The following is a 25,509-nucleotide window of genomic DNA, read 5'->3' as shown; positions in this document are numbered from 1 at the left end:
CGGCCAGTTTGAACTGGCCTCGGGTGCCAAAGTCAATAGGGGTAAGAGCGAGTCCATGTTCTTTGGGAATTGGGATGACTGCTCCTTCATCCCCTTCACCGTCAGGACAGACTACCTGAAGGTGCTGGGTGTTTGGTTCGGTGGAGCTGGGGCATGCACTAAGACTTGGGAGGAGCATATCACCAAACTGAAGCAGAAGCTGGGCAGGTGGACACTCCGGTCCCCCTCCGCGGGTAAGAACCTGGTTGTCAGGTGCGAGGGGCTTTCGGTACTGTTGTATGTGGCGCAGGCCTGGCCTATTCCCTGGACCTGGGCCGCTGCGGTCACCCGGGCCATCTTCCACTTCATTTGGGGGTCGAGGATGGACCGGGTCCACAGGGACACCATGTACAAAGACCTGGAAAATGGGGGAAAGGACGTACCAAACACCACCCTTGCCCTGATGGCTACCTTTGTGTGCGGCTGCATCAAGCTGTGCGTAGATCCTCAATACGCAAACACCAAGTGTCACTACTTACTGAGGTTCTACCTGTCCCCGGTGTTGCGAAGGATGGGCCTGGCCTCGTTGCCGTGGAACGCTCCGAGTAGTTGGACTGTCCCGTACCACCTGTCCTTCGTGGAGAAATTTTTGAAAGGAAACACCTTTGACCACAAGGCCACCAGGCAGTGGTCAGCACGTAGTATTCTTGAGACCCTTCGGTAAAAGGAGAGGGTGGATCCTGTCGTGTGGTTCCCCATGCAGACTGCCAAAGTCGTTTGGCAGAATGCCTCATCACCAGAACTTTCAAACAAACACAAGGACATTGCTTGGCTGGCAGTGAGAGGGGCTCTGCCAGTGAGATCCTTTATGCACGCCTGGAATTTCTGCGCCACCACACGCTGCCCTCCAGGCGGCTGCGGGTGGGACGAGACTGTCTATCACCTCCTTCTGGAGTGTGCCTATGCGCAGGAGGTCTGGAGGGGGATGCAGTGGTATTTGTCGAGGTTTGTCCCGAGCAGTTCCGTGACACGGGACTCCGTGCTCTACGGGCTGTTTCCCGGGACGCACACCGAGACCAACATCAACTGCGCCTGGAGGACCATCAATGCGGTGAAAGATGCTCTTTGGTCTGCCCGCAACTTTCTGGTCTGCCAGCTGAAAGTACTGACCCCGACCAAGTATTGCAGACTGGCGCACTCCGAGGTCCCGGACTACGTGCTGAGGGACGCGCTAAAGCTTGGGCCAGCCGCCGCCAAGGCACAGTGGGGAAAGACCACCGTATGAAACCCCTCATCCAGAATAGAAACAAGGGCCCTATCTGGTAACTGGGCCCCGCTGGCGCCTTCCCCAACTGGTCAGGGGGCCAAAGGGGACTGTGCGGGGTATCCACTGCCGGGGTATTTTCTTTGCTTTGTTTGTTTTCTTTGCTTTGTTTTTTCCTTTAGTTGGTGTACGTACCCCTGGGTAATCCGGAGCGGCTTGCATGACTGGGTAGATGTATAAATGTTTTATTTTTTGTACATTCTATGAATAAAGTATATTTTTTCAAATTAAAAAATGGTGATGAGACGTCTGAAAACGAACCTTCCAGCTCAGCGAGCAAACTTACATCCAGAACCTCAACCTGAGCTACAAATCTGTTACACAACATTTGTGTTTTTCAAGATGTTACATTTACATCGAGGTAAATAATAATCTCCAGGTTTTAACACTTAACTGAATTATTGGTTCTGGTCCACAATTTGCTTGATGTATTGGTTCTCAAATGCCATCAACAGTACTTCACAGATACGCACAATTTACACAATTCCATATGAATGTCACTCATAGAATGTAACATGCGTAGTAATTTCACATATCAATATCAATAATATAAAACTGTCCAGTCGGAACAAGTTCTTCAACACGAAAAGAACAATTAAAGTAAGGAACCAGTTATTTTGAGATAAGTTGAATTGGCATTCCTACATTGCCACATATTCATGCAGTTAGTCCAAGTAATGCTGGACAGAAAGAGAGGGACGGTTGTAAATATACAAATTTTGGGGTATTAACAGACATGGCCAAACTAAGGCACATTAGAATTGGAAAAAGTATGGATGAATATAAGCAGGGAGGGTAGGTTAATCCAGCTTTAATGCTTCTTACAGTGAATTCAAATCATGTTCATAATATTCAATAAATTTTCAGCTATGGAATTCACCTTTGATTTGAGATTTGTATCTTCCAGATAACTCAGGTTTATAAAAATGTTTTAAAATTGCATGCATAATAGAGCTGGTTGGAACCAAACAAATGTGGGAAAATATTTTGCCTGTTTAATTGAGCCATAAGACTTAAAATGCTTTGATTTTATGTTTTCCAAAATCCTGTATTGAATTAGTTTTTAGTATTGTACTACTTAAGTTTAAGTTTTGTTCTGTTTAAGTTTTACATTCCTAATTACATTTTTTTTCAATAATACAACCATAAAATCTGGTAGCATTCCAAATGATCTTAGGCCACACAATGTTCCTATTTCCAAGGGTAAATGTATAGTGCAGTCATGTGTTTCAAGCCAGAGGACACAATCATCATAGTTTGGCAGAGAACTGACATGGGACTGAGTCCATGCTTTCAATGGAGAGTTTTGCACAAACAAAACACAGATTGGAGAACTAGAGATACTGTTCTGCAGCTGTGTCTTCAGTCTGTACACCCTTCAAGTGTGGTCCTGCTTGGGTACAGGATCATTAATTCTTCATTTATAATGGAGTAATACCAGTATTGGCAAAACATTTCATCTTCCACCAGTGTGCATTTTTACATCTCCTATACCTTGTATCCTTGTTATCTCAGTGTGTGAGATTGTTAACATAATGGCAAATTAAATTGCATTTGGGATAGATTTAAGTTACATGTATCATCCTAATCTTACTAAAGAATAAATTTCCCAAATATTTCAAGTTAGAACTCTTAGGTCAGTAGGTCAAAAATACATTTTTTCTCATGTGGGTCTGGCTAAATTTAAATGTGGGTTAAATGTTTCTTCAGAGGTAGAATGCAGTACCCCAACACCCTGCCATTTTTCTCACTATGTGTCTTCAATATTTGTTACTTTTTCATCAAATAGTTATAAAAGCTGTGAAGCTTCTACCCATTGATGGTATAAGAAGTGCGGGAGCAATCAGCACAGTGTCTTCAAAAGTACATGATGTGCCATTTAAGCTAATAGTTAAAGAATAGTTTGGTGGGACTACATGCCAGTTTTCTCAGTAATAGGGATTGCAGGTCAAAGACACAGAAATCAACAAGCCCAATTTATGTCATTCACAATTTTATGGTCATCAATTTAAATAATTGGAAAATGAGCTTTCTAAATCAGTTATGCAGAATTCTTTGATCCAAAATCCCAGCAGGTTATGCTTTGCTGGAAGCTTTTAATATGTCCTTACTCCCTGAAAAAACAAGTCCTGTGGGAGCCATTATTTATTGAAATTGTACCTCTAAAATTCAGGACTAAATTCCCAATGCTATTCTGAGAAATCTGTACTGAAATGAGTTTTCTTTTTGACTTTCTGAGTTAGATTGTATGAAATAGTTGGTGAATGTAGAATGAATGTCACAGTGTGATCTGGCCCATGGACTACAGATGATACACAACTGATTGTAGACATTATCTACCAGGCCCTTCACTTGTGGGTATCTCATTTCAATGAATTGGGAACTTTGAACATCCAGATGAGACTGAAGCATAATGTTCATGTGTACATCAAAGCAACTGAGTTGATTCTGAAGGGATCACTCACATTCATTCAGATTTATGAAACTCGCCAAGGAATCAGGCTGAATCAGCCATTCTGTAGAGCCGAGGGCTAAATAAGGACCACTGTAGTTTAAGCTTCTCTAAAGAGTGTGTATTCTCTCTGATCCTCACTCATCAGAATGCAGATCTGCATACTGAATATACCACACTCACTTGTACTGTCATCATTGTTACTGGTTCTCACAAAAGTGTCAAATGTAACTGCTCTGATTTTTAATTTCAGAGTTACTTTTTCATTTTTCTTCCTCTCTTTTAGGTTACCCTGCAGCCTACACCATACCTCGACTGAGAAGGCAGACAGACAGGCAGGCAGCCTACTCCCATGATTCTACCATTGGTGCTTGTAAAAGACCAGTGGGACACACGAGAGTGATGCGGGGTGAGTTGCCTCGGCCTCTGCCTTCCTATGCAAAAGAACCTAGCCTGCACTCAGTACGTGGCTATTAGGGTGTGACAAAGATCAGGAATTTGTCATTCAGGAAATTGCAGACATCTACAACAAACTGTTGCATTTTAAAAATATTATACCTGCTATGTATAGCAGAGAGTAGTAAGGGAATGGAACGCTTTGCCTGCAACGGTAGTAGATTCGCCAACTTTAGGTACATTTAACTCGTCATTGGACAAGCATATGGACGTACATGGAATAGTGTAAGTCAGATGGGCTTGAGATCGGTATGACAGGTCGGCACAACATCGAGGGCCGAAGGCCTGTACTGTGCTGTAATGTTCTCTGTTCTATGTTCTATGTTAAGTTCTTCATGAATCACATTTTGAAATGTTTGTGTGGTTTTCTGATTTACATAAGAATACATTACTTTGCCTCTGCAATGTATATGTAACTGATTATTTTAAACTGGTTATTTTTAGTATCTTATATTCCTTTACTCACAACAGCAGGTTAGAATGCATGACAGGTCTTGGGAATCCTACTGGCTGTGACTTTAGATTTTTAATCCACAGTAAAGTCTATTTTAAATGAGGTGGTTTTCTTTTGGGATGTAAGTACGTTGTAATGGCAGCATATAATGCCCATCCCTAGTTGCCCTGGAGAAAATTTAAGTGAGCTGTTTTCTTAAACCACTACAATGACGCTTGCAGCTGATACATCTGCTACTGTTCAGAAGGGAGTTGCAGGATTTTGACCCAGTGACAGTCCAGCGACAGCAATATAGTTCCAAGTCAAGAACCAAAAGAACTGCGGATGTCGTAAATCAGGAACAAAAACAAAGTTGCTGGAAAAGCTCAGCAGGTCTCTAAGCATCTGTAGAAGTGAAAACAGAATTAACATTTCGGGTCCAGTGACCCTTCCTCAAAATTCACATTGAGGTTAATAATAATCTCCAGGTTTTAACACTTAACTGAAATATTGGTTCTGGTCCACGATTTGCTTGATGTATTGGTTCTCAAATGCCACCAACAGTACTTCACAGATATGTACAATTTACACAATTCCATATGAATGTCACTAATAGAATGTAACATACATAGTAATTTCACATGTCAATATCAATAATATAAAATTGTTCTGAGCATCGATCACCAGACCTGAAACGTTAACTCTGTTTTGCCCTCCACAGATGGTGCCAGACCTGCTGAGCTTCTCCAGCAACTTTGTTTTAGTTCCAAGTCAAGATGATGTCTGGTTGGAGGGAACCTTGCAAGCAGTGATTTTTCTTTACATCTGCCCTGGTCTGTCTGCTTTGGAGGAGGACCCATATTTGGAAGATGCTGTTAAGGGAACCTCAGACAGCTCATCTGTAGGTGGTAACATACTGCAGCCCCTGTGTATCAGTGATGAATGTTTAAGGTGGTGGATGGGTACCAATCAAATGGGCAGCTTTCTATTAGATGGTTTTGAGCTTCTTGAGTGTTGCTGGAGTTTCATGCATCCAGGCAAGTGGAGAATGTTCCAGTGTACTCCTGCCATGTGCCTTGTCAGTGGTGGGACAGGTTTTGGCATATTGGGACGTGAGTTACTTGCGCAACCTTCGATATGCTTTTGTACCAAGTCCAATGGAGCTTCCAGTCAATGATGACTCTTAAGATATTGATTGTAGATGATTCTGCGATGTTAATATCATTGAAAGGTGCTTAGATTTTCTCTTGTTGGAAATCATCAGGAGCAGTCTTATGAAGCAAATATCGCTTTTCAGCCAATTCTGAATGCTTTCTAGATCTGTGTGGGCACAGTCTGCTTGATAATCTGAGCAGCTGCAAATGGTATTGAAAACTTGAAATTATCAACAAACATCCCCCTTCTGTTTATGTTGGATGTCTTTGATGAAACAACAAAAATGTTTGGACATAATGCAGTACTTTGAGGGAACATGTTCAGTAATATCTTAAAGCTAAAATGATTGGTCTCACCTTGAATGTGTCAGGTATGACTCCAGCCAGTGGAGAGCTTTGCCCCTGATTCCCATTGACCTCCATTTTATTAGGGTTTCTTGATGCCACACAAGTCTGCCACTGTACTCCAGATCATTACTTAAAAAAAATTCAGTCCGTTCTATAAAATGTCAAAGTACCGCATAAAAGCCTGGTTAACAAAATTGAGGCTAATGGAATAGGAGATGCTGTTGGCTTGGGTTTTAAGAAAATTGGCCTCAGGACAAAAAATGGCAAATCAAAGCAAATGACTTCTCAGGTTGAAGGATAATTGATAGTGATACTTCCTAAAGTTCCATGAAACGACTGTTGTCTTTTCAAAATATATACAAAAAATGCAGCAAATTTTTGTAACATTCTCCCAAGGATTGATGGGCAAAGCTAAAAGTGAGCAACACTGCATTGCACTGTGGCATAGCGTCTGTTAAGGAATATCTTTAGTCACAGCAGCAAATCACTACACAACATTCAATTGTAGAGTGGCAATTAAAATATCTCCACATGCTTTATTTTCCTTCAACATCAGATCCTTTACTACATACCATAATAAAGTGTTATTTTTATTGCTAAGGATTGTACATCCTGCAGGATTTTCTACTTCATTTTGAGATAACTATACATGTGTCAGATGGAGTCTGAAACCATGTTGTCAGTTGAATGAGTAATCAATGGTTGTGTTTTCCTCTCATTAAAAACTTCGTGTGTGGTGTATTGCTGCACGTTATCATCTGAAGTTGGTTTACCATATCTGGCACGTAGTAAATATAATGGACAGCACTGGCTTAGACTAAACAAAGAGTTCAGTTTCAAAGCTCGCTGATGTTTCCCTCTAGCAATCTAAGTGAAAAGCTCAACCAGAAGGAAATAGTCTTAAAAATACCAATACCTATGAAATATAATGCACCTGACAAAATAAAGTGGATGACAACAGGAACTAGAGTGATTACTTAGCTGATCTCAAGGACAAACAATTGTTTAATTTTCCCATGAGTGGTAAAAGGCTACTTTAACTAGCAGGAGTTGAGGACGCACTACACCTTATTAAACATAACGTTACAGCAAAGGGACAGACCCTTTGGTCCACCATGTCTAATCATAGAAGATGATTATGCAGACATGTCTGTGCCAACCATGATGCCATCCTAAACTAGTCTCATTCCTACACCTGATCTGAAACCCTCTGTTCCCTGCCTGATCATGTGCATGCCTAAATACCTCTTGAAAAACATTATCATATCTGAATCTACCATTTCCACTGGCAGTGTATTCCAGGCAACTACTCTGTGCAAAGATCTTTCTCACACATTTCCTTTAAACTTTTTCCCACAAACCATAAATCTATGCCCCCTGGTATTTGACTTTTCCATCCTGGGAGAACGACTTTGACTATCCACCCTGTCTATGCTGCTCATAATTTTATATACTTCAATCAGGTTGCCCTTCAGCCTCTAACTCTCTAGCAAAAACAATCAAATCTCTACTTACAGCTAACACACTCCAAACATCTCTGCACAAAAAAACCAAAGAAAACTATGCTTGCTAGAAATCTGAAACAATCACAGAAACTGCCGAAGAAACTCGGCAGGTCAGAATGCATATGTGGAGAGAAAGCAAAGAATGCTCTGGGTTCAGTGACCCTTCTTTAGAACCTCTTTTGTACCCTGTCCAAGGCCTCCATAGTCCTCTTACAATGTAGTGACCAGAACTGCACATGGTTCTCCAGATGTGACCAAACTAAAATCTTATGTGGCTGCAAAATGACTTGCGAACTTTTATAGTCAATGTCCAACTCAATGCTTTCTTTACTATCTTATCCACTTGTGTTGCCACTTTCACAGAGCTATGAACTTACATTGCAAGGTCCTACTGTATATCAATGCTCTTCAGATTCTTGCAATTTACTGTGCATTTTCCTCTTTCATTTGACCTCTCAGAAAGCATCACCTCACACTAGTCCAGATTAAACTCAAGCTGCCATTTCTCAGCCTAACTTTTCAACTGATCTAAATAATGCAGTATCCCTTGTCAACCTTGCTCATTATCCACAGTTTCATCAATTTTCATGTCTTCAGCAAATTTACTAATCATCTATATGGATTATCTACACTTTTATCCAAATTGTTTATATAGAATCATAAAATCCTTACAGTGTAGAAACAAGCCCTTCAGTCCAACAAGTCTACGCTGAACCTCAGAGTATCCCACCCAGACCCATTCCCCTATAACCCACCTAATCTACACCTCCCTGAATGCTACAAGCAATTTAGCATGCCCAATCCACTTAACCTGCAAATCTTTGGACTGTGGGAGGAAACTGGAGCACCCGGAGGAAACCCACGCAGACATGGAGGAAAATATAAAAACTTCACATAGACAGTCACCCGAGGCTGGAATCAAACCTGGGACCGTGGCACTGTAAGGCAGCAGTGCTAACCACTGAGTCACCATGCCATTGTTGAAGACACAAAAGTGATAGGCATTGTTTGACTAAAGTCTAGGATCACATGTAAGGAAAGTCAACTGGGATACTGGAATAACAGTTAGCAAGCGAAGATCGGTACGATCTTTGATTAAATCTAAAATCGTAGAAATAACTATGTCTTGTTTTGTGCTTTATTGTTAGATGAGATGACGTGAGATGAGAGTGACTGCCCTTGACACCGAGGGTATTTGATCAAGTAAGAAATCAAGGAGCTGTAGCAAAACAGGAGTTGATGGGAATTGGGTGGGACAATTCTCTGCCTACTACAGTCATGCCTAACATAAAGGAAGATTGTTTTTACTGGAGGTAAATAATTTGAGTCCCAGGACATCATTCCAGGAGTTTCTTACGTTAATGCTTTAGACCCAATCATCCTCAACTGTCTAATCAATGAACTTACCTCCATCAAAAGGTCAGAGTTGAGGATGACTGTACAATGTTCAGCACCGTATAGATTAAGCAGTCCATTTCTATATGGAACAACTTGAACAGCATTCAGGCTTAGGTTCTTGAATGGTGAGTAACACTCACAGCACGTAAATGTCACGTTATGACCATCAATCAATCAACCTGTTGTTCTGCATAGGGTAATTAATAGCATGGTAACATTCCCAGTCACATCTGATCAGCTGTGAATAATTCCCTGCGCATTCCTAGGTTCGTTCTTTTGTTATTATTACTCAATTTCTATCATTTGTCAGATCTACCAAAAAAGTCCTCATCCTCATTTCTTTCATTTGTGATTCTTCTGTTGTATTGATACCAGTGCCAATACTTGAATGGTCTCAAATTTCTGTAAACATTAAATTCTCTATATTTTATGACAGTGCTGAATGCCCCAATTATGCATAAATGCCATTGGAAATTACTGTTTTCCAATGTTGTTTTTAAATTTTAAGCATCTGATCTAAAAGCATTTCTGACAGTCTAACTGCAGCTAAGATCAAGAGGCCATTCAATTGCAATCCAGCACAACCCAGCATTTGCGAACAAGCACAGAAGTAGAAATTTCCAAATATAATTTCAGCAAACTTGTTTTGAGACTATTCGATTCCATGACATATTCTTCTTTGGAATATCCTTCTGGAGATTTTTCTGCATTTATTAAAGTCTGACCATCAACTATTCAGGTGAAGAACAATCATGCCTTTACAGTCAACAGAGTGTCATCAGTGTTGAAATCAAAAATAACTGAGTGATAAGGTAACCAACCCTTGTGATCTGGGCTTTTGATCTTCAACATTTTTTTTCCCTATCTATATTTTGTTTTTCACCCATAATATTGATGTCAATCCACCTGTCTTTTGTCTATCTTAATTGAGAATGATTGTTCATGTATTTGGGGTTTTCAAAACAACGTAAGAAGTAAGTTAGGAAACATTTTTCACTGCCATTTTTCTTAAAAATAAGCCTTGTTACAATAAATAGTTGATTTCTTGCCAGTGTTCAAAATCTGTTGTGAGTGCATTTGTTCTGAATATCTGTAAGTCAAGCAAGTATGTCTAAGTGAGTTTTGTGCATTTTGTGATGGTTTGTGTAACAGTGAGCCATGATTATTTCCAGTTAGGCCATGATACCATTAAAGACAAAAGTAAGCTTCCCTCATAATCATTACTCATAATCAAGCTATCACCTAGGTGATACTGGATGAGTTGCATTGCATCAGGTGACAAAATAGTGGGTACCAACACCACAGATAGTGGCTCATCTATATACTTGAAGTATAAGTTGACCACTGTTTATAAGAGGGATTTTCCAAGGCGTCAGTGGTTGAGATTTTAGTCAATCTGTGTGAGCAGATTATATGTTACTCACCTTCATGCTAGGTGAGACTTGAATCAAGACCTTCTGGCCTATAGGCCCTGACACTACCGCTGTGCCACATGATCCCCTATGACTGACTTACATGCAACATTTACTGTAGATAAGTACAGAAAACTGATAGCTGATGTGGAGAGTTACGAAATCAACCATCCAGGATCCAAGAAAGGTTAATTTTAATGGTAGTAGACTAGGAGCTATTGAGGAGCAAAAGGAATTAGGTGTCCGTTTAAATAGAATAAGGGGAAAATATGTTTCAATTATGCAGAACCTTAGTTAAATCTTATCCGGAATATATTTTTCAATTTTGGCACCAAATCTAAGGAGAGGGTAAAGCAAAAATTTACAAAATACCAGTGCTAAGTAGGATGAAGCTATGAGGATTGCATATTATTTGCTGGTAATTGCGTAAGATTAAAAAAATTTGAGGTTTTTAAATGATCAAGGGAAACTATTTTGTGAAGAACTGGAAATCCAGAGCAATGTCAAGATTAAAGCTTTTGGAAGAAAATGTAAAAGTACTTTTGATTCATCTTGGTGTCTTTCCACTTCTGTAAAAAAATGGACATGTAGCAAGTGTTTTGCGGATGAGATAGCTTCATACAATGCACCATTTGTTAATGGCTGAAGAGACCCATTTGTGAGAGGTGGGATCTGCTAAAAATGTCACATGTGAAGTGGTTATCATTGTGAGTTGATTTAGGTGTTGGCAACAGTTGGCAAGCCTCTGTAGCCAGTAATCATCATGATGAGGCATTCAAATAATCTCAACGTGAAATTGGCTGATATGTCCCAAGTGCAAAAAAATTTGATATCACCCTTGCAAACATCCTTGAAATGAAGCTTTGGATGCTCCTATTGATTGCCTGGCTCCGCTAGCATGCCTGACAGAAAATCTTTTGGAGTATTGAACCGTAGAATTCCTACAATGTAAAAGCAGCCCATTCGGCTCATTATGTTTACTCTGCCCCTCCAAACAGCAACCCATAGCCCATCCCTATAACACTGCATTTCCTATTGCTCATCTACATAGCCTGCATAACCCTGGACACTACAGGGCAACCCAAGCTATACAAATTTGGACTGTTGGAGGAAACTGGAGCACTCAAAGGATCCCATGCCAACACGGGGACAATGTACAACTCCACATTGGCTGGGGCTAGAATCAAAACCGGGTCCCTGGCACTGCGAGACAGTAGTTCTAATCACTAATCTGCCATGCTGCCCCTGTTATGTATCTGCTTGTGCCCAAGTCAGTGAAGGTGTCTTTACTTGATTGCTGTGAACATGATTTTGTCCATCTATGAAATACAGAGAACATCACAAACAACAAATCTGCAAGTTATTGAATTCATAGAATCCCTTTAGTATGGAAATAGGCCATTCAGCCCAACATGTTCACACTGCCCCTCTTAAAAAGCACCCCATCCCAACTCATTCCTCTTCCCCTGCATTTTCCCCACGTCTAACCCACTGAACCTAATGTACATATCCCTGGACACTATGGGCAAATTAGCATGGCCAATTCGCCTGCCCTGCCCATTTTTTGGACTGTGGGAGGAAACCAGAGCACCTGGAGGAAACCCGTGCAAGCACAGGAAGAATGTGCAAACTCCACACAGTTGCCTAAGGGTGGATTTGAACTCAGGTCCCTGGCACTGTGAGGCAGCATCTGTCTAAGCGTCTATCATTGCTTGAGGCTTTCGGAACCATTATACTAGACTGCGATGCATTTCTACACTCAACACCCCAAATGCAGGCAACATTGAACATTCAATATTTGTTTCAATAATCCTTGTATTAAAAGAAGTTAAGCAGAAAATTCATTTTCAATCTTAGCTTGTTGGCAAAAACACATATTACAAAATTGACAGCTATTCTTTTTTTAATCCATTAGAATTAACTAATCAAGCTGCATACTCAGACCTACACCTGAATTCCTGATTCATACACCCTTTGTGCAAATATGCCCTTCAGAGTGTAAACTGCAAAATTATTCTATCTAAACTCAAATCTTCCATTTATGGAAAGGATTTCAAAACATGATGTTGTGAGCAAAACCAAACGAAAAGCAACTGCTTTTGATCCTCATCACTCTTCAGTCAGTTTGTCAAAAGACTGAGAAAAAAGATAGAAGAAATAGATCTGGATCTGTTTTACCAGATCCTCTCCTGCATATGTATTCAGCATCACTTCTGTAAGATGTTCTTAACTAAACACAGGCAGAATTCATTGTGACCAGGTGCTCCAAATGAAGTATAAAATAGTTACTGCCCAAACATCTTTATTAAAATATCATAATACCAGAGGTTGCATGTATATGGTGAGTCCTAGTGTACAATAGCTAATCAAAATATTCTCTTTATTATTAAAAGAAAGAAAATGTTTTTGCTTATAATCTCTATAAAGGAAATTGTCATGCGTGACCAAAAATAATTAGCACTTTCAGGTCTGTTCCAGTTTCATCTGTCCATACAAACGCATTGCACGTGCAAATTTCAATATGAGTTGATAACTTGCAGAGAAACTGCAAGATGAACAGGTAAGATTTCACTGTGTGCACCAGCATCAACTTCCTTGGTGGGAATGCAATTCTCAATTGCAAATTAGTGATCTGCATCTGCTTCCTTCTTTGTATTTCAATTCCAAGTCGTAGTTCTGCAAACCAGGCCACGTACTTTGCAAACCCTTTGATAGAACTGGTTTGAGAAGGGTGTTTTGAAGATAATTGTGGTCAGTCTCTATCATCACTTTCTCTCACCCAAATACTCACAAGAATACATAATAGTCATGCAATATTTCTCAGTCCATGCATAGCATTGTTCAGATGGCATTAAAATTCTGGATGCAAATGGAAAAGGTTGCCATTGCTGCATAACAGTTGATACAACTCTGTCTTACTGACATCATCCCAGGGTGATGTCATCATTAACAAAATAATACCTCAGCACTGGCACTATTGTCACCAGCTGTTTGATGTGATTTGAAAGCTAATTCTTGTTCTCTTCTCTAATACCACATCATTTAGAACATAGAACATTACATCACAGTACAGGCCCTTCGGCCCTCGATGTTGTGCCGACCTGTCATACCGATCTCAAGCCCATCTGACCTACACTATTCCATGTATGTCCATATGCTTATCCAATGACAACTTAAATGTACCTAAAGTTGGCGAATCTACTACCGTGAGCTTGCCTTGATGTTCCTATCCTGAGAACAAACTGGACCAAGAACTTGAGATAACAAGGTGTAGAGCTGGATGAACACAGCAGGCCAAACAGCATCAGAGGACCAGGAAGGCTGAAGAAGGGTATAGGCCCAGGACATCGGCCTTCCTGCTCCTCCGATGCTGCTTGGCCTGCTGTGTTCATCCAGCTGTACACCTTGTTATCTCAGATTCTCCAGTATCTGCAGTTCCTACTATTTCTGGGCGAAGAACTTGGTTAGGTAGTTAACAAATTGAAAACAAATTGTTCGGCCAGCTTCACACTAATTTGTTCTTGCATTCCTGCTGCAGCTTATGCCTTATCAAGATCAGTGTTTTAAGTACATGTTCTATATGTTTGACTTCATTCATCTTCAATGACAGATTATATCTTGTTCAGTTTCATGTTCCAGTTGTGCATTCCCTCTAGTGTTTCACTGGTATTTGATTGTGATCTACAGTGGCATGTTCCGTCATGCCTTCACATCCAAGGCCTGCCAGACCATCCACAATTATTTCCATTCCTAACAGATAACTGACTATTTCATGCTGTCTGAGTCTCTACTCTTCAGTAAAAATGCCAAAAGGTATGAAGTTGTTGGTTGGTTCACCAAGCTGATTGATTTTCATGCAAACGTTTCATCGCCCTTCTAGGTGACATCTTCAGTGCTGTCTAGCCTCAGTTGGAGCACTGTTGTTTTGTCCCGCTCTGAATTTTTATGGTCCAGTGGGTAGCCTTGTTTCCGATTCTGTACCATAGTGGTTTGTGGATAGGGTCTGTTTCAACATGTTTGTTTATCACAGTGCTTCAGCAGAGGCTAGACAGCGCTGAAGATGCCATCTAGAAAGGTGATGAAACATTTGCAGGAAAACCAATCAGCTCAGCGAACCAACCACAACTCTAATCACAACTCGAACTACAGATCTTCATTAAAACATTAACTGAAAGGAATGTGTAACCACCTGTACCTCTGTTTTGGTTCACAGTGTGTATCCAAATGGTTCGTTTCAGATTTGGGTAAATATAACTAAGAGAAGGCTCAACAACAGCAATTTGTTTAAATATGAATGTTTATTAAGTAATAATAAATTATAATAGTGGCAATAATAAATGATTATAGTGGTAATAATAAATGGAAGAGAAAAAGGGAAAAAACAAGCAACAAGTCTCACATCCTTTGTCGTTTGGGGACCCCTCGATGATGGCTCGTCTGGAGGGTTAGGTTTGTTCCTGGCACAGTTCACGATCCCAGTCTGAGGTGAAATCCAGCAGCAGCAGCAGCTCGGAACAAAACCCTCTTTCTCATACAGTATCAAAAACAACCAGTTCAGAAAACAACAGATTCAACAGACAAAACTGCTGGCTGGCACAGACAACACAGGATGGGAAAACAAGTGCAGCTGTCGTCTTCGATTTGTAAAGGAATGTTCACAGGACTCTTACAAGGTCATGCAGCTTGTTAGGTATTATTCTAAACTTGCTCAGCCTATTTTCCCATCCTGTACAATCTATTTTCTCGTGAAGCTTTCGAACATCATTAACTTTTATCCTTTCAGCCCATGCTGTACAACTGGCTAAATGACATCCAAAAGTTAGTCAGAATATTGCTGTTTTCTTTCCCATTTAGTTGCCAGTATCCATCGTTAGCACCTAGTGTAGTTAAAACCTTTCCTTTATCACAGTGAAGTGGACTTTCTTCGATGATTGACACAGAGTAAAATGATATGTTCAAATTTTATTGAGGGCCTTTAAATCTATACACACTCTTGGCCTTCCAGGTTTTTTCCCCACTGCCGTCCAATTTGTAGCAATTGTTGCTTCAACTCTTCTCATATGCTCATCGAATTCAACATAAAATTTACCAGGAAGATATCTAGGACTTGTGAAAGCACCTTTATAAGCTGTCAGGATCTGTTCAGTAGTCAGTAGGTTGGTGCCAAGCAAAATAGTGAAAATTTCTTCTGGCATGTGCAGAATTTCCAGTCCAAACTATTTATTCATTGCAGCTGAGATTGAGGGGATTTTGCTTAACTTCGACTGTCTGAAATTGAAGATCTTCCTTTATATTGTTGCATTGGACTCTCAGATTTATTTTTTATCTTGGGTTGTGCATTGCTCCTAGCCTAAAGCTTCAACTTTACCAATAATGACATCATGTTTGGTCACCATTTTGAACAATGTTATACAAACTGTAAAGTTCAGGATGTTGCACGTGTCTATCTGACAATTCATTTTATCTTGATGTTGGCTTTCCACATTTGTCATTCCAACGGTCACAAACCACTTTTGACCTCAAGATCTGCCTGTGCCAACCTGCTCTGGCTATTTAGAATCATAGAATCCCTACAGTATGGAAATAGGCCCTTTGACCCAACAAGGCAGCACAGTGGCTCAGTGGTTGGCACTGCAGCCTCACAGCACCAAGTACCTGGGTTCGATTCCAGCCTCAGGTAACTGTCTGTGTGGAGTTTGCACATTCTCCCTGTGTTTGCGTGGGTTTCCTCCGGGTGCTCCGGTTTCCTCCCACAGTCCAAAGATGTGCTGACTAGGTGGATTGGCCATGCTGAATTGCCCATAGTGTTCAGGGGTGTGTGTGGGTTATAGGGGGATGGGTCTGGGTGGGATGCTGCAAGGGGCGGTGTGGACTTGTTGGGCCAAAGGGCCTGTTTCCACACTGTAAGGAATCTAATCTAAGTCCACACCGAACCTCAGAGCATCCCACCCAGATCCATCCCCCTATAACCCACCTAATCTACACATCCCTGAACACTACGGGCAATTTAGCTTGACCAGTCCACCTGGCCTGCACATCTTTGGACTATGGGAGGAAACCGGAGCACCCGGAGGAAATCCACACAGACACGGGGAGAATGTGCAAACTCCACACAGATAGTTGCCCAAGGGTGGAATCAAACATAGAACCTAGAACAGTACACGATGTTGTGCCAAACTTTTACCATGATCTAAGCTCTATCTAAACTCCACCCCTACCTTGTACTATCATCCATATGCCTATCTCATAGCCGCTTAAATGCTCCTAATGAGGCTGTCTCCGCTACCCTATCTGGCAATGCATTCCAGGCCCCGACCACTCTTTGAGTAAAGAGCCTACCTCTGATGTCTCTCCGATATCTACTTCCACTCACTTTAAAACTATGCCCTGTCGCAATAGCTACCTCCACACTAGGAAACGGTCTCTGGCTGTCTACTCTTATCTATACCTCTGATCAGGCCCCTGGCGCTGTGAGGCAGCAGTGCTAACCACTGAGGCACTGTGCCACCCTATTTTTTTTCCTGGATCATATGAATGTAATTTAGTTGTTTTTCAGAATCATCTGTTATCTCTCCAAAAACTATCTTTACAAGCTTGTTTTTTCTCTTTATAGCAAATTACTTGCATTTATAGGGTTCAGCTTCTTCCAGTGAGGGCACTGCTTTGCATTTGCTAGACATCGTTCCTTTTCCTTTCTGTGGCATACTCCACAGTATTAACATGCTGTACATAGGCTTTGGTCTTTCAATTGGCCCTTAAGTAAGTCGACTTGTGTTTTCAGCATTGATTTGTGCTTGGCAAGTTTGAGTTGCCTCATAGTACAGCGGAACGTACTCTTCCCTGAACAGTTAGCCAGTTCAGGGCTTCTGCATGTGTTATTATCTTTATTGAGAGTTGGCTCCTTTCCTCCTATAGAACATAGAACGTTCCAGCGCAGTACAGGCCCTTTGGCCCTTGATGTTACGCCGACCTGTGAAACCAATTCTGAATCCATCTAACCTACACTATTCTGTCATCATCCATATGTTTATTCATTGACCATTTAAATGTCCTTAAAGTTGTTGAATCTACTACTGTTGCAGTCAGGGCATTCCACGCCCTTACTACTCTCTGAGTCAAGAATTTACCTCTGACATCTGTCCTATATCTGTCACCCCTCAATTTAAACCTTTGTCCCCTCGTGTTAGCCATTACCATCGGAGGAAAAAGGCTCTCACTGTCCACACTACCTAATCCTCTGATTATCTTGTATGTCTCTATTAGGTCACCTCTTAACCTTCTTCTCTCTAACGAAAACAGCCTCAAGTCCCTCAGCCTTTCCTCTTAAGACCTTCCTTGCATACCAGGCAACATCCTGCTAAATCTCCTCTGCACCCTTTCCAATGCCTCCACATCCTTCCTTTAATGCGGCGACCAGAACTGTACGCAATACTCCAAGTGCGGCTGCACCAGAGCTTTGTACAGCTGCAGCATGACCTCATGGTTCCAAAACTCAATCCCTCTGCCAGTAAAACCTAACATACTATATGCTTTCTTAACAACCCTACCAATTTAGGTGGGAACTTTCAGGGATCAATGCACATGGACACCGAGATCCCTCTGCCCATCCACACTACCAAGGAATCTTACCATTAGCCCGGTACTCTGTATTCCTGTTACTCCTTCCAAAGTGAATCACCTCACACTTTTCTACATTAAACTCCATTTGCCATCTCTCAGCCCAGCTCTGCAGCTTATCTATGTCCCTCTGTAACCTGCAACATTCTTCCACACTATCTACAACTCCACTGACTTTAGTGTCATCCACAAATTTATTAACCCATCCTTCTATGCCTTCATCCAGGTCATTTATATAAATGACAAACAGCAGTGGACCCAACACCGACCCTTGCGGTACACCACTAGTAACTGGACTCCAGGGTGAACATTTCCCATCAACCACCACCCTATGTCTTCTTTCAGCAAGCCAATTTCTGATCCAAACTGCTATATCTCCCACAATCCCATTCCTCCGCATTTTGTACAATAGCCTACTGTGGGGAACCTTATCGAACGCCTTGCTGAAATCCATATACACCACATCAACGGCTTTACCCTCATCCATCTGTTCAGTCGCCTTCTCAAAGAACTCAATAAGGTTTGTGAGGCAAAAAAAGGCGATTTTTGCAATTGGTTACCGTGGTGGTGCACCCCCTTGAATGCAATGCAGATTGTGACATTCCTATCCCATCACTGATAACAAAGTTGCTACTCTCATTTGTTCAGGTTTTTTTTATTTAACTGCGACAGTGACAATCTCATAAGTCTACCACTGAGACTGGATAAAACTGTAAATTTCTCTCATGTACAGAGATTTAGGTACTGGAAAAGTCAATATCAAAGTGACTCATTCCACCCTGCACCAACTTACAACTTAAAGTTCTGCTTATTCTTTGATTTTAGCCATCAAAACCCATTCATGCATAGCGACATATTTCTGACACCATGTTTCATGTAGTGTGTAAAATAATTATTGCCCAAAACCTTTTATTTTCATATCTTGACACCAGAGGTTATGTGAATATGCTAAGTCATAGTGAACAAATGTATTTGCCCAAATACTAGACTATTTGAAACTATGTACTTTAGACACCAACAGTAGCTGCTACAATGGAGAGATGAACGTATCTCAATATTCCCTTGTTGCTAAAATGTAGTAGCAGCAATACTGGCAATGCAGTTCCCACAATTGGGAAAATAGCCAAGCCCTTTGAATTGTTGCAGCTGCCAATTCTGCACCCTCCCTCCAGCTATGCTCACTGTGCTAAGTTTTGAAGTCCAAGTGGCAAAAAAAAATTCATCGTGTTATCAATTTGTGTTAATTTAATCCAATGTTTGTCACCTGATTAGTAATCAATTGCAGCCTGATCTAGCTTGGTGTCTCCTACTGTTGCAATTATTTTAAATTCAGTTCATTGATATGCTTCTAATTGATCTGTTCAGACAGGTCATGACACCTCTAAGGCAGGTGAAGCATGAGCATTCTGACAGCGAGATAAGGGCACTACCACTATAACTGCCATAAGATGCTTTTTTTTTTGCATTGACAGCTATTTTTGAATCAGAGATGATATTACACACCTGTTCAGAGATGTTATTACATATCTCTGGAGCAGGTGGAAGACGATGTATTGTTTCAATCCTGAATCAATTACAATCAGTTGTGCTGCTTAGATACATGAATCAATGTGAGATCTTACATTCAGGTTTTGATTCATAGACATTTACAGCATAGAAGGAGCCATTCAGCCCATCGTATCTGCATGTCAACGCAGATTTGACTACATTAATCCCATTTTCCAGCTCTTTGCCCATAGCCCTGCAGGCTGAGGAAATACAAATGAATAGTTAACTATTGTTTAAATGGGTTGCAGACTCAACCACCTTTCAGGGAATGAGCTCCAGACTCCCACCATGCTCTGGATGAAAAAGTTCTCAAGTCTCTTCTTAGCCTTCTACCTTTTAACTTATTGATGTCCCTGGTAAATGACCCCTCTATTAAGGATGGACAGAAGACACTTTTTCCCTATCTGTCCAAAACTCAATATACAGAAAAGCAAACCATACTGATCAAATCCTCAATTTCCACAGCAACAACCCCAAAGCCCACAAACAAAGCTGCATTAAGACACTATTTAAATGGGTCAGGACACACTGCAACACCCAGGAAAGTGGAAGAGCACCTATATAAAATCCTCACTATAAACTGGATATTCCTGCAGCTTTATCCGCAGATGCCTATTCAACAGACAACACAGGAGGACATAGTACATCCTAACACTGGCCACACTGCTGTACATCAAGAACATCTTGGAACTGACAACGAGACTCCTAAGACCACGAGGAATCATGGTGGCCCACACAAGCCCACAGCCACTCTATGACAAACACTTACAAGGATCAAAGACTTCATTCCCACAACATGCAGGATCATCGTGGTTTACAAAATACCATGCAATGACTGCCACAAACATTACATTGGACAGTCAAGAAGGAAACCAGCCATCAAAGTACAAGAACATCAACTAGCAGCAAAACGGCACGATAAACACTCCTTAATATTGGTACACTCAGACAATGAAGGCCATCAGTTCAACTGGGAAAGGTAACCATAGTAGCCCAAGCAAGACATAAACATGTACAAGAATTCCTGGAGGCATGGTTCTCTACTCGTAATGCAGTCAACAAACAAAGAGAATTGGACCCCATATACAAACCCATATAGATCAAAACTGGAAATAGCACTACTCACCATAACGGACCCAACAGTATAAATTCCAAGTGGAATAGAACAATACAACTTCATTGGAGGCTGCACTGATGATGTCACCTAGTACATTTACAAAACGTCTGAATGAGAACAAACCAGCTTAGCGAGCAAGTCAACAACCTCATCCACAACCTAAGCTACAGACTTTGCAAAACTTTGAACCTTCAATAATTTTCAGGGTCCTACCATTCGTATTGTAATACTTATTAGCCCCACTGAGTGTGCTACCTCATTTTTTAGTGTTGAATTCCATTTACCATTACTAGCCCACTTGCCTGGTACATTGACATCCTCCTGCACTTGTCAGTTAAGCTCCTCACGAATCACCATGCTACCAGGTTTTAATGTCATCTGCAAACTTCTTGATCATAGGCCCTATATTTCGGTCCAAGTCATTATTGTCCATCATAAGCACCAAGTGCTCCAGCACTGAGGCCCGTGGAACACCATTGGAAACAGATTTCCTGTCACAAATATCACTCTTCAATCATCTCGTGCTTCTTGCTTCTTTGCCAATTTTGGATTCACCAGGCTCTTACTTTTTGACCAGTTTATCATGAGGGACCTTACCAAAAGCCTTGCTGAAGTTGTAGTAGATTACATTAAATGCATTACCCTCATTGATACTTCTGGTTATCTCCTCTAAACGTTTGATCAAGTTTGTCAAACATGACCTTCCCTTAATGATCCATGCTGATTATCCCTTGTTAATCCATGTCTCTCCAAGTGAAGATATATTCCACCCTTCAAATTCTTTCTAATAACTTTTTCACCACTGAGGTTAGACTGACTGGCCTATAATTTTGTGGTCTGTCCATTCATTTTGTGGTCTGTTGTCCAATGAGACAACAGGTGCAATCCTCCATAAGATGTAGGAACAGATATGGGGCCATTAAGTCTATAAAGCCTAATTTGCCAACCAAAAAACAAGAACAGAAATTGCTGGAGAAATGTAGCAGGCCTGGCAGCATCTGTAGAAAGATATCAGAGTTAACCTTTCACATCTAACAAGCCCTCTTCAGAACAGATGGTAGCTATGAAGAGGTTGATATTTATACAGAAGATGGGGTGGGGGAACAGGCAGGAGTAAATGATAGGTGGAGATTAGAATTAGGTTTATTTCACATGTTCTCACATGAATACACTGTAAAGTTTACAAAGCCAACACTTATGGAGCCGTTTTATTTACAAAAGGCATCTAGGTACTAAATCTTAGAAATAAATTAGAAAGATAAGGAAATAAGAAGTTCAGAATTATAGTCCTTCCAAACAGAGAAGATGGGGCAGATGACGCTGAGATGACCTGGGCTCCACTCCACACTGGGACCTCATTTCCAGACAACGCCAGGCTTCACCTTGAGGCTCTTGAGGGCAGGCAAACACCGGTTTCACCTCAAGAATGGGAGTCCGCACTTGATTCACCTCAAGGCTGGGAGAATTCACTAGCTTCACCCCAGACATCACTGATGCTGCCCGAGGATGGAAGATGAGGAGAAAAAAGAACAAAAGAATGAAAAAAGAAAAGAAAAAGGAAAAGAAATGGTCGGAATGGATGAGTTCCACCTTTTTTCAAAGATAGAGCACAAAGAGAGAGAAAAACAGTTGGACTGACAAAGGAGTGGTTAAAAGTCAATCTGGGGAAATGAATAGCTGCTAAAGGGTGTTTTTAGTATCTGACAATGGGTAGTGTGTGGTAGCAGCCCATGTGATAACAAGGCCTGGTATGTGGATGTTAGAGTAAAAACATGGCCTAAAGCCCTAAATTGCAGAACTCAATATTAAAGTCCAAAGACTGCAGAGCTCCCAAGCGGAAAATGAAGTGTTGTTCTTCCAGCTCACACTGAGCTTTGCTGGAGCACAGCAGCAAGTCTGAGACTGAAATGTTAGCCAGGGAACATGGTGATGTATTCAAGTGGCAGGCACCCGGAAGCTCAGGGCCACCTTAGCCGAGTGAATGGAGGTATTTTGCAAATTGATCACCCAGTCTGCGCTTGTCCTGGATCAGAGAGTGTATCAAAGTGGTTCCTTTCAGATTTGGTTAAATGTAGTTAAGAAAAGGCTCAACAACAGCAACTGCTTAAATAGGAACATTTATTGAGTAATATTAAAAGACAATAAAAGTACGGAACATTTATTAAGTAAATAAAAGGAATGAAAAGGAGAGGAAGAAAACAATAAGCCTCACGCTGTTCTGCCATCAGGGACCCCTCGATCGACAGCTGATTTGGAGGCTGAACTTGTTCCTGGCACTGATTCTGGTCCAAGGCGAAATCCAATGACTTGGAATGAAATCTGTCTCTTATATTGTAAGAAACTGTAAGGCACAGAAAAACATGTTGGTTGTGCGAGCTTCAGCATGTGTAGGAATGTTCACAGGACTTGTTCAAGAGGAATGTAGGTTAGGTTATTTTATTTTTGGATTAGGATTATTCCACGGCACAACATCGTGGGCCGAAGGGCCTGTACTGTGCTGTACTTTTCTATGTTCTATGTCATGCAGCTGTCAAATACCATCGATAAGTTTACTCCTTCAGCCCATCCTGTATAATGCTTTGTTTCTCCAATGTAAAGGAGACCACATGTGAGCAGCCTGATTCACCGTTCAGTGAGATCATAGCTGATCTGATGATCCTCAACTCGTTTTTCCTGCTTTTTCTCCATTGCCCTTGATTCCCCTCCTGATTAAAAAATGTTTACCTATCTCAGCCTTGAATGTACTTAATGACCCAGCCTCTACAGTCCTTTGCAGTAAAGAATTTCACAATGTTACAACACTCTGGGAGAATCTCTTCCCCGTCTCTATCTTAAATGTGCGACCCCTTTATTCTGAGATTATGCCCTGGCCTCTGATCCTCGACTCACATACAAGAGAAAACAACTTTTCCACATATACCCAGGCAAGTCACAAAGTATCTTGTATGTTTCAATACAGTTGCCTCTCAGACTTTGAAACTCCAATAAGTACAGGCCTAACCTACTCAACCTGTTTGGGTGGTACAATGGCTCAGTGGTTAGCACTACTGCCTTATAGTGCTGGGCTTACAGGTTCAATTCCGGCCTCAGGCAAGAGTCTGTGTGGAGTTTACACATTCTTCCCATGTCTATGTGGATTTCCTGCAGATACTCAGGTTTCCTCCTGCAGTCCAAAGTTGTGCAGGTTATGTGGATTGGCTGTGCTAAATTGCCCATAGTGTGCAGGGATGTGAATAACATCCTGCACAGATTGTCTGTGGGAAGTATAGGGCTACAGGTGTGGGGAAGGTCTGGGTGGGATGCTCTGCAGAGGTTCAGTATTTCCAAACTACCCAAAGCCTTTATAAGTCTCATCGAAGACCTATACACTGGCAACACAACGGTGGTGGAAGGTAACGGAAACTTAACCACCCCAATAACCATTGAGAGGGGCGTAAAGCAGGACGACCCACTCTCACCAATATTATTTAACATCGCTTTGGATCCGTTGGTGTGCTCTCTGGAGAGGGCCAACTCAGGGGTCTCCATGCCCCTGGGCGGCAGAAGAGTCAACTGCTCGACTTTGGCCTTCGCAGATGACATCGCCCTTCTAAGCGACTCACACACTGGTATGGCTAGGAATCTGAAGCTGCTCCAGGCATACTGTGACCATACAGGACTCCGTATTAACACAGCGAAGACGAAGGGATTCCACTTCACTTTTAAAAGGAAAACCTCCTTGTACAATCACTTTGCAAACTGGAAGCTGCGGGACGAATCCATAGGCTACACACCCCCAGGCGACACAGAGAAATACCTGGGTGCCTGCATCGATCCATGGGCAGGTGTGGCAGAAGGGGAGTGGGAGGAAAAACTTAAGTCCTGGGTTAAAGGAATACAGGCAGCACCTCTCCGACCACGACAACGGCTGGAGATCCTAAAGATACATGTCATCCCCCGATTGTACTTCCATCTGATCCTAACAGAAGCATCACAGGCTACTCTCATAAAGCTGGACGAAATAATCCGCAACGCCACCAAAGAATTCCTACACCTTCCACCTCGTACCGCAGACAGAGTGCTGTACGCTAGCAACAGGAACGGCGGTCTAGGCGTCCCGAAACTGGAAGTGCAAATCCCATCCGTGATTGTTCGCAAACGTGAGGCACTAGACATGTCCAGTGATGTGGTCATTCGGGCCTCCTTTCAATATAAAGGAGAGAGCAACACAGAGACCGTTGTGGGACTGCGCGAGCTCAAGGTCCTCAAGGAAATTGAAAATTTCCAACCCAGTAGCCAGCCCCGACCTCATCCCAAGAGCAGACCCCCTTCACATCCCTGCCTCCTTGACCGGTCTGTCTTCTCTTCCATCTATCTGCTCCTCCCACCTCACTGACCAAACCTATCCCTACTTCCTATCTACACCACATCTTTACTAGCTTTATTCCCGCCTCCTTGACCTGTCTGTCTTCTGTCCCACCTATCCCCTCCACTATTCACCTTCTATCATCACTCCCACCTCTATTTATTTCAGAGCCCCCTACCCCATTTCTGAAGAAGGGTCCCGACCCAAAACATCAGCTTTCCTGCTCCTCTGATGCTTCCTGGCCTGCTGTGTTCCTCCAGCTCCACACCTTGTTATCTCAGACTCCAGCATCACCAGTTCCTACTATCTCTGAGTGAGTTATAACCCCACTGAGAAGCCTTTTCTAAGGATACCTATCTTGAAGAAGTTACCCTCCTTCCTCCAGAAAGACCTGAGTGCATTTCTGTTCCACTGCAACCCT

At 41.8% G+C, this 25,509-nt stretch overlaps 1 protein-coding gene across 10 annotated transcripts in view; it reads left to right on the top strand.

Annotated features, from left to right (window-relative positions):
* phactr1 (phosphatase and actin regulator 1) overlaps positions 1 to 25,509 on the top strand; it is a 537,086-nt gene that overhangs the window by 450,361 nt on the left and 61,216 nt on the right. For all 10 annotated transcript variants that reach the window (XM_059653713.1, XM_059653742.1, XM_059653702.1 and 7 more), the window contains one exon: positions 4,042 to 4,164. In XM_059653713.1, coding sequence (XP_059509696.1) covers positions 4,042 to 4,164 — 123 coding nt within the window. The remainder of the gene's footprint in view (positions 1 to 4,041; positions 4,165 to 25,509) is intronic.

Source organism: Stegostoma tigrinum, chromosome 2, assembly GCF_030684315.1.
Source record: "Stegostoma tigrinum isolate sSteTig4 chromosome 2, sSteTig4.hap1, whole genome shotgun sequence".
NCBI classification, from domain to species: Eukaryota; Metazoa; Chordata; class Chondrichthyes; order Orectolobiformes; family Stegostomatidae; genus Stegostoma; species Stegostoma tigrinum.
Note: the sequence above shows the minus strand (reverse complement) of the source record. Positions and strands in the feature narration are given on the sequence as shown.